The sequence below is a fragment of the Microcaecilia unicolor genome, chromosome 5 (genome assembly GCF_901765095.1).
Source record: "Microcaecilia unicolor chromosome 5, aMicUni1.1, whole genome shotgun sequence".
Classification (NCBI taxonomy): Eukaryota; Metazoa; Chordata; class Amphibia; order Gymnophiona; family Siphonopidae; genus Microcaecilia; species Microcaecilia unicolor.
Genome location: NC_044035.1, coordinates 168,087,873 through 168,105,599, shown reverse-complemented (window position 1 = coordinate 168,105,599; position 17,727 = coordinate 168,087,873). Strand labels below are relative to the sequence as shown.

At 46.9% G+C, this 17,727-nt stretch overlaps 1 protein-coding gene across 1 annotated transcript in view; it reads left to right on the top strand.

Annotated features, from left to right (window-relative positions):
• Positions 1-17,727, top strand: part of POLR2C (RNA polymerase II subunit C) — a 66,550-nt gene that overhangs the window by 12,777 nt on the left and 36,046 nt on the right. Inside the window, 5 exon segments of the mRNA XM_030203570.1 lie at positions 6,852-6,901; positions 14,962-15,030; positions 16,123-16,175; positions 16,355-16,367; positions 16,370-16,482. Coding sequence (XP_030059430.1) covers positions 6,852-6,901; positions 14,962-15,030; positions 16,123-16,175; positions 16,355-16,367; positions 16,370-16,482 — 298 coding nt within the window.

The window sequence follows — 17,727 nt, the reverse complement described above, 5'->3', positions numbered from 1 at the left end:
TATATACTGTGCTTTATTCATCCAATTTTATTGTTGCTTTTTGGATCCTACGATGTGTACCAGCACATGGGGAAAAACATTCAACAAAGGGCTCCTTCCATATCATCAAGCTGATCAATCCATAGACTGGTGGGTTGTGTCCATCTACCAGCAGGTGGAGATAGAGAGCAAACTTTTGCCTCCCTATATGTGGTCATGTGCTGCCGGAAACTCCTCAGTATGTTCTCTATCTCAGCAGGTGGTGGTCACACACAGCAGCAGCTCTGGCTAGGCCTCCAAGCCTAATCCTTAGGTTTTGTTGAGGCCTGGGGTTGAGGGCTCTTTTGAGCAAGTGCAAACCTGGTGGTGCCAGGTCCCTCCTTTTCTCCCCCCTCCCGCTGGCTCCGTTTAAAAAAAAAAAAAAATTTTAAACGTCTTTAAAGGCGTTTAATTCGACGTTTCTTTAAACGTTCATTGCAGCTACTCACTGGGACACCAGTTCGTTACAGCTCGGAGCGGCAAGCAGGTAATTTTACCTTTTTATAGCGGGCAGGGGGTTCCCCGATTCTTCTCCTCGTGGCAATGGCGTCGGAGGGCGAGGGCGCAAAGGGTCGCTCCCCGGATCGCTGGAGCGCTTCTAGAGGGGATGCGGGGGTTTTACAACCTGATTCGCCCTTGATGGGTGACAGTTTAGTGACCGATGAATGTCCCGGTCGTTCCTCCGGCGTGGCGGTTTTTTCCCGCCATAAACGCCCATCCCCCACTCCTCGCCTCCGCCATCTTGGCCGGCCACGCGGCTCGGACGGCTTCTTCGTGGGCCGCCCTTGAGGTTGGAGACATTAATGCCATGAACGCCCTTAATTTGGGCGACGGCACAAGCGGCTAAAGTTAAGCGCCGTTCTTCCCGCGCGGCTCCTTCGCGGAGTTTCGCGCCAGACGCCATTTTGGATGCGCAGCATGTCTCTCCCCCGCTATTGCGAGCGCCGGTTGAGAGTGCGTCTAGGGCTGTTGCCCAGGCTGCGGAAGTCCTCAGTCTGGGGGGTTTCTCCCCCGAGTTTGTTTTGCTGCTGCATCAGGCTTTCCTCATGCAAAACGCTGCCCCTGCTCCCTCTTCTGATAAAGAGGTTGAGGTTCCCAGAGGTAAACGCCCTCGGGTTGATTTCCAGGCCTTGGAGGACTTTGTCTCCTCCGATGTAGATGAGGGCAGCGTGTCTGAGGTCTCCCAACGGTCCTTTGCGGATTCCTTGGAGGAGATAGATCCCCGCTCGGATGGAGCGGATGACCCCTCTGCAGCGCGGCTTTTTAGCCCAGAGGATTTGCCCAACCTGTTTTTACAGGCCATGGACACTTTGAAGATTTCCTCTCCGGAGGACGTCTCTCCCTCAGCCCCTGTTGGCTCTGCCATTATGCTGGGGACGAAGCGCCCGCCTTGATCCTTCCACGTGCATGATGCCATGTACACCTTAATTGCGGCTCAATGGGATGTCCCGGAAACGAGCCTTAAAGTGGCTAGGGCTATGTCCCGCCGCTATCCTTTGGCTGTGAGTGAACGTGAGGCCTATCTGTGGCCTACCGTGGATTCTTTAATCACTGCGGTGACTAAGAAATCGGCGTTGCCGGTGGAAGGTGGCACGGCCCTAAAGGACGCCCAAGACAGAAGATTGGAGGCGGCCTTAAGGTCGTCCTTTGAGGCTAAAGCTTTAAGTTTGCAGGCCTCAGTTTGCGGCTCCTATGTGGCCAGGGCGTGCCTGACTATGGTGCAGCGGGCTTCCCCCTCGGATCTTTCCTTGTGGGCTGATTGGCCGGCCCTGGAATCGGGCTTAGCCTATTTGGCAGACTTGCTGTATGATGTCTTGAGAGCCTCAGCTAAAGGCATGGCTCAGACAGTCTCTGCGCGGCGGTGGCTTTGGCTGAAACATTGGTCTGCTGACCACGCCTCTAAATCCCGCCTGGCTAGATTGCCTTTTAAAGGCAAGCTGCTCTTTGGGGTCGAGCTGGACAAAATCGTGTCCGATCTCGGCACGTCTAAGGGCAAGAAATTACCAGAGGTCAGGGCTCGGGCTAGTACTCGTCCCAGTACCTCCAGAGGACGGTTGCTGGAAGCCCGTCGGTACCGCCCGGGCAAGTCGGGTTCCTCTGCCCCCTCTTCCTTCAAGAGGAATTTCTCCCCCAAGCAGCATTCCTTTCGCAGAGACTGCCGTCCCGGAGGTGCTCCCTCCGGTCCTCCCCCAGGGTCTCGTACCCAATGACGGGGCCTTGGTCCACGCCCCAGTGCAGATTGGAGGACGGCTGTCCTCGTTTCTGGGCGAGTGGACCACTATAACTTCAGACGCGTGGGTGCTGGAAGTCATCAGAGACGGCTCCAAGCTAGAGTTCTGCCAACCCTTAAGAGACGGGTTTGTACTCTCTCCCTGCAAGTCTCCGGTCAAGCTGTGGCAGTGCAGCAGACCTTGGACAACCTGATCCGCCTGGGTGCGGTCGTTCCGGTGCCAAAAAATCAGCTTGGCAAGGGACGTTACTCCATTTACTTTGTGGTTCCAAAGAAAGGAGGTTCTGTCCGGCCTATCCTCGACCTCAAAGGGGTCAATCGGGCCTGGAAAGTGAGGCACTTTCGCATGGAGACTCTCCGCTCTGTTATAGCGGCAGTGAAGGCAGGAGAGTTCTTGGCTTCCTTGGACATCAAGGAAGCGTACCTGCATATTCCCATCTGGCCTCCTCTCCAACGCTTTCTGCGTTTTTCAGTCCTGAGACGACACTTCCAGTTCAGAGCCCTCCCTTTCGGGTTGGCTACTGCTCCGCGGACCTTTTCCAAAGTATTGGGGGTCTTAGCGGCCTTCCTGCTAAAGGAAGGAGTACAAGTCCATCCTTATCTGGACGACTGGTTGATCTGAGCCCCCTCTTATGCAGAGTGCGGCAAAGCTATGGACCGGGTAGTTGCTCTTGTGAGCTCCCTGGGATGGATCATCAACTGGAAGAAGAGCCAGCTGCGCCCGACTCAGTCCCTGGAGTATCTGGGAGTTCGATTCGACACCCAAGTGGGCAGAGTGTTCCTGCCAGACAATCGGATTGTCAAGCTTCAGGCTCAGGTGGACTAGTTCCTAGTAGCCTCTCCTATTCGGGCTTGGGACTACGTGCAGCTGTTGGGCTCTATGACGGCCACGATGGAAGTAGTGCCCTGGGCCAGGGCTCATATGAGACCACTACAGCTATCTCTGCTGCTGCGCTGGACTCCGATGTCGGAGGATTATGCTGTGCGCCTTCCCGTGGACCCAGCAGTGCGCAAGGCGCTGAGCTGGTGGACGCAGACAGACAAGTTGTCTGCAGGATTGCCTCTGATGACCCCGGAGTGGATTGTCGTCACGACAGACGCCTCTTTGATGGGCTGGGAGCCCACTGCTTGGGAAGGACAGCGCAGGGGCTCTAGTCTCCTGCAGGGGCAAGTGGTCTATCAACCTCCTGGAACTCAGAGCCATTCGGTTGGTGTTATTGGAGTTCATCCCGGTACTGGTGTTGTAGCCTGTACGGGTCCTGTCGGACATTGCCACGGCTGTGGCCTATATCAACCGCCAGGGAGGTACCAAGAGCGCCCCTCTAGCCAAGGAGGCTATGAGTCTTTGCCAGTGGGCGGAAGCGAACCTGGAGCAGCTTTCAGCGGCCCACATTGCCGGAGTCATGAATGTCAAGGCGGACTTTCTCAGTCGCCATACCTTGGAGCCCGGAGAGTGGCAACTATCTGCTCAGGCGTTCTTGGACATCACGAAGCGCTGGGGCCAGCCGAGCCTAGATCTGATGGCGTCATCGGCCAATTGCCAAGTGCCGCGCTTTTTCAGCAGAGGACGGGACCCTCGATCCCTGGGAGTAGATGCTCTTCTCCAACAGTGGCCGACACAAGAGCTCCTCTATGTGTTCCCGCCCTGGCCCATGTTGGGCAGGGTGCTAGACCGGGTGGCAAAGCATCCCGGCAGGGTAATCCTGGTGGGTCCGGATTGGCCCAGACGTCCCTGGTATGCGGACTTGATCAGGCTCTCAGTCGACGATCCTCTGCGGCTGTCAGTGGAGCAGGGCCGGTTACATCAGGGTCCCGTGGTGATGGAGGATCCCTCTCCCTTTGGTCTTACGGCCTGGCTATTGAGCGGCAGCGTCTGAGGAAGAAGGGCTTCTCAGACAAGGTCATCGCCACTATGCTGAGAGCGAGGAAATGCTCTACTTCTACTGCTTACGCCAGGGTTTGGCGTATCTTTGCAGCATGGTGTGAAGCAGGCTCACTTTCTCCCTTCACTGCTCCAATTTCTTCAGTGTTGGCGTTCCTGCAAGAAGGTCTGGAGAAAGGCCTGTCGCTCAGTTCCCTTAAAGTCCAGGTAGCGGCTCTGGCTTGCTTCAGGGGCCGCCTGAAGGGTGCTTCCCTGGCTTCGCAGCCAGATGTGGTGCGCTTTCTCAAGGGAGTTAATCACCTGCGCCCTCCTCTGCACTCAGTGGTGCCTGCGTGGAATCTCAACCTGGTGCTAAGAGCATTGCAGAAGCCGCCGTTTGAACCCTTGTCAAGGGCATCTCTGAAAGACCTGGCGTTGAAAGCAGTCTTTTGGTGGCTATCACTTCAGCCAGAAGAGTTTCCGAGCTCCAGGCGCTCTCATGTCGAGAGCCTTTTCTACAGTTCACTGAGGCAGGAGTGACTATTCGCACAGTGCCTTCCTTTCTGCCAAGATTGTTTCTCGCTTCCATGTGAATCAGCAGCTCTGTCTCCCTTCCTTTCGTAGGGAGGACTACCCAGAGGAGTACTCTGCTCTTAAATATCTGGATGTGAGACGAGTCATCATCAGATACTTGGAAGTGACCAATGATTTCCGGAAATCGGATCATCTGTTTGTCCTGTATGCAGGTCCTCGTAGGGGTCTGCAGGCTGCTAAGCCTACAGTGGCAAGATGGGTCAAGGAAGCCATTGCAGCGGCTTATGTGGCCGCGGGGAAGGTGCCGCCTATCCAGCTGAAGGCTCACTCCACAAGAGCTCAGGCGGCCTCGATGGCAGAGGCCGGTTCCGTCTCCTTGGTAGAGATATGCAAGGCGGCAACTTGGGCTTCGGCCCATACATTCTCCAAGCATTACCGCTTGACTGTGGCTGCTCGGGCGGAGGCCCGGTTTGGAGCTTCAGTGTTGCGGTCAGGGATTTCTATGTCCCGCCCTGGGTGAGTACTGCTTCGGTACATCCCACCAGTCTATGGATTGATCAGCTTGATGATATGGAAGGTAAAATTATGTATAATCATACCTGATAATTTTCTTTCCATTAATCATAGCTGATCAATCCATAGCCCCTCCCAGATATCGGTACTGTTTTTTATTCTGGTTGCATTTCAGGTTCAAGTTCAGTCTTCAGTTGCTTCAGAAAGACTTCGTGTTCAAGTTTTTTCACTTGGATTCTTCAAGAGTTAAGACGAGTTTGTGTTACAGTGAGCTGCTGCATTCCTCTCCCCTCCGTTTTACGGGGCTGGATTGAGACTTAAAATTCTGCCGGCACTCCCTCCCGCTTCGTGCGGCTGTAGGGCAGTTTTGTACCCCTCCCGCTTCGGCGGTGTTAGGGTCAGTCAGCTCCTCCCGCGGTTGCGGTTGCAGGATAAGCCAGATCCCCCCGCATCGGCGGGTGTGGTGTCCCTCCCCCGCTCCGCTGGGATGAGCTGGACGGATTCCCCTCCCCCACTTGTGTGGGGATGAGCTGGGTTAATTCCCCTCCCCCGTTTCGGTGGTGGTGAGCTGGGCAGAGTGTCCCTTCGTGGGTGTAATTCTCTAAGTGCTGAGTCCTGCGGATGGAGCTTTGATATCGACATACTGAGGAGTTTCCGGCAGCACATGACCACATATAGGGAGGCAAAAGTTTGCTCTCTATCTCCACCTGCTGGTAGATGGACACAACCCACCAGTCTATGGATTGATCAGCTATGATTAATGGAAAGAAAATTATCAGGTATGATTATACATAATTTTACCTTTTACAAATGCGGTGCTACTGATTAGCGTGCGCTGAATGCGAAGAAGTCCATGGGATTTGAATGGGCTTCTTTGCATTCAGCACATGCTACTCAATAGCGCCGCATTATAAAAGGAGCCCAAAGGGATCCTGCTAATTCTGTTCCTGAAATGGAGTATATATGATTCAGTGAAGAAAATGTGCAGGTGGCAGTAGTGCATGCTGACATTTCAGTAAACATGCTTCTGCAGAAATTCATGGTATCAGCCTTGATAACATTTTGCATTTATTTTTTTAGTATCTTGATATTTTCATTAATATCCCATGCAGCTGATGTGTTAATCGATTCTGACCGGTAGATGTTTCCATTCTTAAACTGTTAAACATCTTTACAGAATCTCTTCTCTTCACATCTCCTGTTCAGTTCTTGATCTCCCCCTTCCTTTCCCTTTCTGTATCGTGCAGGACACCTCATTCCCCTCCCTCTCTTTCTCTTGCACCATTCTTCCTTCATTCCTGAGTCTTGGTCCCTGTTTTTCTCAAAGAAAGAGCAAAATATATTCAGATACGCACAAGATCAGAGAGACACTTTTTTATTTTAATAAAGTAAAATAATAATTTTATAATATACAAAACTGTGCAAATTCATTGAATAATTATCTATCTCTGTAAAATCCCCCCTGTAGCTGCCTTAGGAAACAGCTCGGTAACCAAGTAGGTATAAAATGCACATCTTTTATTTTGAAATCCAGTATGAAAATATAGTAAAATACACTGTCCTGAAAAAAAAAAAAGGAAACCTAGACTAGAGGCGCTATCAAATGAAGAAACAACAGAAATGAGCAGGTTGATATTTTGAAGCAGTTAGCTATGTGCTCTTGTCACTGAATATTGTCTCTCTTCTGTCTTTCAGTGTGGCTAATTCTATCCGCAGAGTGTTTATTGCTGAAGTTCCCACAATAGGTACTTTGTTTTTCTCTTTTTGGTGTGTTGATGGAAAGAGTGCCTCTAAAGACTAGAAATAACTGTTTAAATTCTAATATGCCAAGCATTTTTATGGCATAGTATAAAGAAAACCTATTAGTACTCTGGCCCCAAAGGTTTCCATTCTACTTAGTACCACATGCTTTGTCTGAATTGTGCTAATATCCAAAACTCTGGATTCCATAGAGAGATTAAATTGTTTTTATTACTCAGACAGAAATCACTAACTAGTTTTAATTGTCATAATTTCTGAATGTGATTTTTTTAATGTAGTAACTCAAATACAGTGTAAATTTCAGCACAATATATTCCAGTAGTGACTTGTTCATAGAAATAACTTTTGTCCCAGAACAAGCACTTTGTGCAAGTGGCGCTGTATGTTAAACATTTTTACTACAGATTTGTAAGGATTCATTCAGAATTGTTCACAATATAGTATTATATATAGTGGAGGAGTAGCCTAGTGGTTAGTGCAGTGGACTCTGATCCTGGGGAACTGGGTTCGATTCCCACTGCAGCTCCTTGTGACTCTGGGCAAGTCACTTAACCCTCCATTGCCCCGGTACAAAATAAGTACCTGAATATATGTAAACCGCTTTGAATGTAGTTGCAAAAACCTCAGAAAGGCGGTATATCAAGTCCCATTTCCCTTTCCCCCCTATGCACTAGGTAGGTTTGCAGTTAACATACTTATTTACAAAACATCTGGTCTCAAAGTTCTGGGCTTAATAACTAGAAAAAATTATTTTAAGAATATAAGAACATAAGCGTTGCCATACTGGGGTCCATCAAGTCTAGCATCCTGTTTCCAACAGTGACCAATCCAGGTTACAAGTACCTGGCAAGATCCCAAAACAGTACAGTACATTTTAGGCTGCTTATCCTAGAAATAAGCAGTGGATTGTCCTCAAGTCCATCTTAATGGCTTATGGACTTTTCTTTTAGGAAGTCATCCAAACCTTTTTTAAATCCTTCTAAGTTAACTGCTTTTACCAATAATATTATTGGCCAATCATAATAGGAAAAAAGAAAGGGAAGTAAAAAAAAAAAAACTACAAAAGGAGAAAAAGCTTTCCGTTCCAAAAAATTTGGGTCTCCGAGCACTACTGCTAAGCCAGTGGTTCCCAAACCTGGTCCTGGAGGCACCTTAACCAGTCAGGTTTTCAGGATACCCACAATGAATATTCATGAAAGAGGTTTGTATGCATTCCCACCACTGCTTGTGAATCTAATGAATATTCATTGTGGATATCCTGAAAACCTGACTGGCTAAGGTGCCACCAAGACCAGGTTTGGGAACCGCTGGCTTAGCAGTGCAAAGAGTAGCCAGTTCCAAAAAACTAAGATATGTGCACAAAAAACTCAAACACTTATCTGAATCTATCATTCTAACTTCCAAATCACTGCAGGAAGAATCTCAAAGGTTCCTCTGTCCACCAGTGTTTCAATCAAAGTTTGTAATCCACATAAGAGTTTCTTCCTGCTGGTTCGTCAAAATACTTCAACAGGTCCGATTTATATCGCCAATAAGGAAGGCACATATCAAATTCAATCCTCGATAAGGGCCTCTTTTACTCTTCATACTGCTTAAGGAGGAGGAGCGTGAAGCAATTGATTTTTTTTATATGTGCCTTCCTTATTTATGATGTAATCGGAGCTGCTTTAGTATTTGAGTAAAGTGATGTGGTAGTCGAGTAATCCACTTTTAATGGTAATAAATAGAATAAACAAACATAATTGATACCTTTTTATTGGACTAACAATACATTTTTGATTGGCTTTCAAAGGTAACCATTCTCAGATCAGAACTAAGCAAATGTTGATAAATATCAGTATTTATAAGTGAAACACAAAAGCATTCCAATGACAGTCTCACAGGAAAAGGGTGGGGTGGGTTAGGTGAGAATCGCTAAACAGCAACATTCCCATGCGGATAGCATAGCTGCATGTGATAAACTCCTAAAATTCATCCACCCTGGCCCACCAATACGCTAAACTATACAAATTAATCAAATTAATTCTAATTCGCAGCTATTTCCGCTTTAAACAGTGATATCTATCTGCAAATCATGGGCACTGCAGTGGGCACCAGAATGGCACCCCAATATGCTAACCACTTCATGTTAGAACTGGAAGAGACATTTGAATACATAGCAAACTAAACCCTTAAATGCTACCTGTATATTGATGACGTTTTCATGATTTGGACTGAGGGGGAAGAAACTGTAAAACAATTTCACAGTTCTTTCAATACATAACATCCTTCAATCAAATTCAAAATTGACTACTCCCAGAAAAAGTCAATTTTTTGGACGCCACAGTTTCCATCAGCAATGGCATATACAAACATCTATATACAGGAAACCTACAGACAGATGCAGTTATGTCACAACTCCAGCTTCTACCCTTGACATACAAAAAAATCCATCATACACAACCAAGCCACAAGATACCATCGTATCTGCTCTGACCCAAGAGACAGAGATAAACACCTGAAAATCCCGACTGAATCCTTCAAACAAAAAGGCTACAACCCCAAATAATCTCCAAGAATGTTGCCTCCTCCCTTAAAATATCAAGGGAAAACCTATTGCAGTACAAGGAAAAGAAAGCCACAGAGAGAATCCCCCTTGTAGTGACATACAACCCAGAACTAGAAAAGTTGAGAAGATTATGAAAGATTTACAGCCATTATTCCAGGAGGATGAACTACTGAAAGAGATATTCCCATCCCACCAGTGCTGGCCTTCCGACAGCCACCCAACTTAAAACACAAACCAGTGAAAAAAAACTCCCAATAGAAACTCAAAAAGAAGAGAGCGGCACACATCCTTTCAATATATCTAGCTGCAAACTGTTACAACACATTTCACAGGATCCACAGTCATTCACAAAGGAAAAAGATTCAACATAAAGGAATCCTTCACATGCTCATCTTCAAATGTGGTATATATCATTCAATGTAAAAAGTGTGAAGAAGGGTGTTGTATTGGAGAAACAAGCCAAATGCTAAAGATAAGATTTAATCTACATAGACATCATATGAAAAATGCCAGTGCCAACCAGAATGTCACCTCTGAGGGACAGCACTTTACAAAACTAGAACACTGTATCAATGATTTTATAGTGAGAATACAAAAAAAGGAACCTTTAAGACAATCCAGGAACCTTTTGACATCCAACAGAGAGGACTTAACAAAGATCTGTGTTTTCTAGCCCATTATAAACCATAAATGTTACTGCTTTCTGCTCTTATCTACCATCCATCTCTTCCTGTCTGGCATTCACCCAGCTCTCCCTGTTTCTCACCTAACCCACCCCTTCCTCTTCCTGTGACACTGTCATGGGAATGCTTTTCTGTTTCACTTATTTATACTGATATTTATCAACCTCCTCATATTTCTGATTTTGAAGTATTTTGACAAACCAGCAGGAAAGACTTTTTTTCAGATTAAAACTTTGATTGAAACATTGATGGATAGAGGAACCTTTGAGGCTCTCCCTGCAATGTTAGAATTACAGATACAGATAAATGTTTGAGTTTTATGTGCACATATCTTTTAGTTTTTTGGAACTGGCTACTCTTTGAACTGAGTGGCTAAGCAGTAGTACTGGAGACCGGATTTTTTTGGATCAGAAAGCTTTTTCTCCTTCATTTGACTTCTCATTCTTTTTTCCTGCTCTGATTGCCCAATGATGTTATTTGGGACACCTTTAAGGGATTAAAAGAATTTTTTCTAGCTATTAATCCGGAGCTTTGAGGCCAAATGTTTTGTAAATAAGTATACCTTATCTACAAACCCATTTAGTGCATAAAATTTACAGACCTTTTTTGATTTACTGTATTTTGTTCCTTTATAGTTGAACTTTGATTCAAAATATAGTATTGGCATAGGAAGGTAGTAATTTTATAAGCTGACACATAGCTATGAATTTCACCTAAATGCATATGTTGCACCTATTTAAAAGGGCAATTTGTACACCTTTGTGACTTTATAAAGATACCTCCCTGAAATATGCTACATCTCCAAGGCAGGAATTGCTTTGTGCATGTAAAATCAAATACGTATCTGTGTATCTTATATGTATACATATACATACTGATCACAACTCTGTTTCGCCCCTTCTGTGCCCCTTGGAACACCTACAGGTATAAACATAGAAGCAAATGTCATGTGTTCCTGGTTCCTAATTTATTTTCTTAGCGTCAGCTCCACTGTTCTGAACCAATGGTTGTTATACCTTCCTACCAGTAGGTGAAGTAGAGGAAAACTGAATTTTGCCAGTGGCATCACCAGCATAAGCAGAAATAACTCCCTGGACAAATCAGCCAGCCCCTCAGGCAGTACTGCAGCCACTCAGCTTACCCAATGAATGTGCCGTTCGTTTCTGGTGGGAGGCAGATTGTTTTTCTTCTGCCATGAGTGGGGTCCAGGTCACCTTAGATCGTGGTGTTCTGGAGGTGGTTGAGAGGAGGTACTAATGGAGTTCACCTGTCCGATTTCAGACTCCATGACCTCCCCCAGCAGCTCACCTCTAAAGTGCCAGGCTGTTGTTACCCTTCAGCTGCTCTGCAATACAGGAGCAATGAAAACTGTTCCACCGGTGGAGAGTGGCCTGGACAGGTACGCCATCTATTTCATGGTCCCAAAGAGGGGTGGTTCCTCCCACCCCATCCTGGACCTCAAGGTGTGGATGCTTGTCTTTGACTCCAGTGCTTCCGGATAGAAACGCTTCTCTCAGTCATTGCCTCGGTATGGATGGGGAGTTCTCGACTTTCCTGGAGGCCTACCTCCATTTCTTCATTCTGGATCATCCCAAGAGATATCTGCGCTTCTGTGTGTTGGGATGGCACTTTCAGTTTTGGGCCTTGCCCGTCATTTCCAAGGTAATGGGGTGGTGGCTGTGCACCTCCAGCATCATGGTATTTGGCTTCATCCCTGCCTGGATGACTGGCTATTTTGGGCTGACTTGGCTTCAGATGCCAGATTTATTTCCTCGTAGATCATTTTCCTCCTGCAATCCCTGACCCTGTCTTAGTCCCTGGAGTGTCTTGGGATCCGCTTCAACACTGCCTGAGGGATGGGTTTTTTTTCCGGAGAAGCGGGCAGAGATGCTCTGAGCACAGTTGCACTGGTTGTGTGATCTCCTGGAGCCCATAGTTTGGGATTGCTTGCAGTTGTTGGGCTTCATGGCTGCCACTCTGGAGGTGGTGCTGTGGGAGTGGTTCATATGCATCCACTACAGGAAGCCCTGTTGTCCCGGTGGGTGCTGCCCTTTCAGGACATCCATCGTTCTTTCATGCCCAGGGCGAGGATCAGTCTGGCCTGGTGGGACAGTCCGGTTTGAGAAGGGTCCCCCTGGATCTTCCTCAGCTGGTCACCACAGATGCAAGGCTCCTCAGTTGGGGAGCTCATCTTCTTGAACAAGAGGCCAAGGAAACCTAGTCAAGCCAGAAGGTGTCCTGGTCCATGAACTGCCTGAAGACCTGGGCGGTCCATTTGGCTCTGCGGGGGTTTCAGCTGCTCTTGGAAGGGAAAGCAGAGTGCTGTCAGACAACGCCATGGCTGTGGTATACATAAACAAGCAGGGCGAAACTAGGAGTCTGGTAGTGGCCCTGAAGGCGGGTGAGTCTGTCAGTGGCAGAGACACATGTGCAGGCTCTCTCCATTGTCCATATTGCAGGCAAAGAACAATGTGCAGCGCAGACTTTCTCAGTCACTCTCTTCTGGATCCGGAGAATAGTAGCTGGGGCTTCAGGCCTTTTAGCTCCTTATGGACTAATGGGAGCCTCCTCAGTTCTACTTGATGGCATCCAGAGCCAATGCCAAGGCGGAGCATTTTTCAGTCACCAGAGGGACCTGGCCTCTCACAGAATAGATGCCCTGGTACAGCCTTGGCTGGTAGTGGATCCCCTTCAAATCTTCTTCATGTTCTCTCATTGGTCGCTTGTTACGTGTCATCCTTATTTGGTTTTGCTGGTGGCATCAGATTGGCCTTGCAGACTTTGGTATGCGGATATCCGGTATCTGCTGATGGAGGATCCACTTCCACTACCCAGGGGTTGGGGTTCTGCTCCTGCAAGGGCCGGTAGAGATGGAAGATTCAGACCCCTTTTGGCTTACAGTATGACCATTGTGAGGTGGCAATTAGAGAAGTGCAGGTTTTCTCCGCAGTCCTGTACGTCTGGTGTGTATTTGAATCCTGATCCGGGATACAATCCCTATCTCCCTAGAGGTCTCAGGTTCCTGATGTTTTGGGTTTTCTGCAGCAGGGCCTGGAACAGGGCTGACCTTGAACTCTCTGAGGATCTAGGTGGCTGCGTTGTCCATCTTTTGGGAGAAAGGGAATGGCATCTATCTAGCTTTGCTTAGAGAAGTAGCTCAGATTTTGAAGGGGGTGGTGCAGTGATACTGTTCTAAAGTCCCGTCCTTGGAAGACCATTGTGCTCTGTTCTTCCTTTCAGTGCTTTAAAAAAAAAAGAGAGAGAGAGAAATTCATTTTGTGATTGGCAGCCATACAGGTTCCCCTATATTCTGGTATATGCAGGGTAGCGAATGCCACTCTGCAGTATTTTGCTCGCTTGATTATCATTGCAGCTGCAATGCTTGATGGGGCATGGGTGCATTACAAAGGGACCTTCATACTGGATTGTTCCAGAGAGCACTTCAGCTTATGCTGGTGATGATACTGGCAAAATTCAGTTTTCTCTACTGCCACTTGCTGGTAGAAAGGGATAATGTCCATTAGTTCAGAACAGTGTTTCTGACTAAAGAAAGGAAAATATCTGGTAAGACATATTTCTTCTATTCCGTACTCGGGGGGAATTTTATAAGTCTATACTGGAGCCCATAAAATATTGTCATTTGAAATGCCATCTGTCAGTAATAGTGCATCCTGTTCTTAAGAGTTCACACCATGGGCTGAAATTCTATAAATACCACTCCAGATTAGGCACCGGAACAAATTGGCGCTAAACCGCTGTATAGGGTGCGCGCCCTTAATAGAATAGCGCTTAAGCATGGATCTTGTGCCTAATTATGGGCACCAGATTTACACCTGCTGAAACCTGGTGTAAATGCTGGTGCCCAAGTTAGATGCGCTGACCCAGTATTCTATAACACAATAGCAAATTTTCAGAATGCCCTGACATGTCCATGCTCCTCCCATGGCCCACACCCCTTTTGAACTGGCTCGTTGACCAATTGCGTTTCGTGCCTATCTCAGACTTGCACCCAATTTTGAATGTGTAAATTGGGCAACCTTAATAGAATCCAGGGTATGAGCACATAGTTCATCCTCTTCCCTCTAGAGTGTATACGCAAACTAGCATGCACACCTTGTCAGAGAAAGAGTGCACATAGTATGAAACTCTTTAGACGTGGCTCCCAAACCTGTCCTAGGGGAACCCCCAGCCAGTCTGTTTTTCAGGATATAATCATGAGAAAAATTTGCATGCAGTGGAGGAGTTGCATGCAGATCTCTCTCCTGAATATTCATTAAGGATATCCTGAAAACCTGACTGGCTGGGGAACAGGTTTGGGAACCACTGCTTTAAGAAGAGGGTGCACTGTTAACAACATTTGTTGGAAACAAAAAAAATTTCCAGATGAAAACAAAAAAATATTCTGGGTACTCATCCCTACACTTAAGTCACTTGTAAAATATCTCCTTAGTGTATGTATTTCTTGATATCCTGAAAGGCTACTCTTCTTTTATCAGTGTATATTACTTGTTAATTTCTGTGGTGTCCCTTGCTTGTCTCGTCTGATTTTTACCATACATAATTGCTGCCACTCATGCCATGTAGTCCATGAGTGGCTTCCATATGGGGTAGTGATATATTTACCTTTCTTATTCAGCCATGCTATTGAAATGCAGTTAATCAAAATCTGGCTGATTTTTTTTTCCTTCTGATGAAATTATTTTTGTGCAAATAGCTGGATAACAAAGGCCCATGAAAATACATATTTCTAAAATAGCTGATGTCTGTCTGAATTCTGCCATTTAATTTTCTTCTTTTTCTATTCTGTTTGTAGCCATAGACTGGGTTCAGATAGATGCAAATTCGTCAGTGCTACATGATGAGTTCATTGCACACAGAGTAGGTGAGTCGCAGCTGGGCCTGCATAGGATCATCTTTGGATTATATTCCAGAAATGCAACTGATTTATCATCTTCTGGAACTGACAATTTCTCTTTAGCTCAGTGAGAACAAGGCTAAGATTTGTTTACCATGAGTCTTCATTCACGCAGCATGTGGACTGTAACTTGAGGCACCCCCCTACCCACCCCCACCATTCATCCACTCCCAGGGTATACTCTATGAGTTCATTTAGTGACCATCATGAGCTATGGCTGCTTAGCCTCACTCAATTTAAAACCTTAAAACAGTGCTTCTCAACCCAGTCCTTGGGGCACACCCTGCCGTTCAAGTTTTCAGGATTGCCACAATGAACATACATAAGATAGATCTGCATGCACTGCCTCCTTGGTGTGCAAATCTATCTTATGGATATTCATTGTGAATATCCTGAAAACCCAACTGGCTGGATGTGCCCCAAAGATTGGGTTGAGAAGCACTGTCTTAAAAAATAGCCTTGATGGATCATCTATGCTTCATTTCTATGCAATGGTAACTTCCTCCTCCCTTCATGGAGGCTATGACTGCTACCTTCACACTATCCCTAGCCAGCACTGAGATGCAGAGGTCTCAAAGTGGAAATCAAATCAGGGATTTTCTGTATTGCATTGTGCAGCATTTCCATCTGAGCCACCAGCCCAGTCTACAACTGGTTCACTACCTTTGTTTTATGGGGAACTGTGTTTGTCTGATGCCTCAGTTCAGGAGTTTAGATTTGATACAAAAGGCATGAGTCTGTGTGACCATTGGACGGGTGAACTATGGGTGTTAATTTAGTCAGTCTACAGCTGCATTCATCCACCAGCTGCAGAGTGGAAACCAGTGCAATGGTGTCTTTTATAAAGAGTAACAGTTCCCTGTGATCAGAGACTTTGGCCAATAGGCAACAGACTTGTCATTTCTGTGTCTAATTGCTTTTCTCCCTACTATGTATGATACAAAATTGACAGCTCTTAATTGTGGCCTTGCACAAGATCTTACCAAGCTTGGTGTTGAGCTGAGAATTTACGGGTTGAACAGTTGACTTTCTCTCTGAACTGCCTTCTTCTTTTGCCAGGATTGATTCCACTCACCAGTGATGATATTGTGGATAAGATGCAGTACTCCAGGGTAAATGTTTTTGTGTGGAGGGTGACTCATTTTAACTTCGTCAGTCTGTTGGAAGTCTGGGCCTTTCTCATATTGTCTGTTCAGTGTTGGGCCTTTCTACCTGAAAATCTATCTCTGATATTGTCCTGGATTAATGTGGGAGAGACCTAATGTGACTTTCTTCTTATTCTTCACTTTAGGACTGCACATGTGATGATTCTGTGCAGAATGCTCTGTGAATTTACACTTGACCGTGCGGTGTAATGAAGACCAGACCCGCCATGTGACATCACGTGACCTCATCTCCAACAACCCCAGGGTTATACCGGTCAGTATTCCTACCCATTCTCATCTCTACAATGCCAGGGTTTATATACTGTATGTGTGTGTATGTGTATACTGATCTTAACCCCTAGGTATTTAATACTGCCCTTTGCCAGCAGAAATAAATGTTCCATTACGTCCCACAGATCAATCCAGAGATGAGTGGGGTTATGTCCCCATTCTAGGAGGGTGGGAGATAGAGAGAATACTGAAAGTGAAGCTGCTGCACAGTATCCTTTATGGCAGAGCTCTTGCGTTCCTCTCTATCTCAGTAGGTGGATAGACATCTCCTGCGCAGCTCTGGTTTGATGCTTGCTCCTAGTCTGCTTCCTCAGACTTAGTTGAGCTGGGGGTCTTTGGCATAGCTCTGTCTTTCTATTAGGGTACACCTGGTAGAGCCAGTTCCCTCCCCCCCTTCCCTTATCCACCTCTATGATTATCTTGTGGGTCTGTGTCCTTCATTGGAAATGGCACTTGTAACGCCTGCCTCTTAAAAAAAACACACACACACGGTTGTGCACCATTTCTTCAGGGATCTGAATCTGCTGTGCTCCTGGCTTGGTCTGTACTTGCCAGTATTTCAGTCCTCTTGGCTTTGTGGTGCATTGAAGGATTGTATAATGTTCTAGCTGGCGTCTCAGGTTACTAGCTCTGCCTCTCTGCAATCATCTTTGTGCTGGTTAACGATGGGACGGTTGTGCTGCGTCTCCTGCTGCATGCTTGTTCATGCTGACTGGCCTCTCCCTGTCTGATCTCCGGTGGCCTCTGGCTTTTCTTCTGCTGTTTGGTCCAGAGGGCCTGCCCTCATTGGTTAGTGGAAACTTCAGAGGAGGTTGGTTTCTGGCAGGATTTGTGTCAGGTGCGCATGTTCGCCATCTTGGAGCAAGATCCGCTTCGGAACAGGAGTCTCCATTGCTGGAGTGTTGCCACCGGGCCTGTTCTGCACACTGCCCCTCAGTGGCTCGCGAGGGTGGATGCAGGAGTCTTTCTGCCTATTCGGCCGCAGACGGTTTCACAGTCCGATCTTGGCCAGGTTTGTTATGTGACTGGGGCTCTTGGTGTCTCTCTGTATCCCGTGCCTATTTTGGAAGATTTCCTTTCTCTCTGCACTTGTTTGAGAAATAGGCAGTGGATTCTCCCCAAGCCCATCTTAATAAGGGCTTTTACCACATTCTCTGGCAACAATTCCTAGCTTCGGCTGGGGAGCCTGGCCTAGCTCTGGCTCCCACGGGTGGCCATTGAGCCCTTG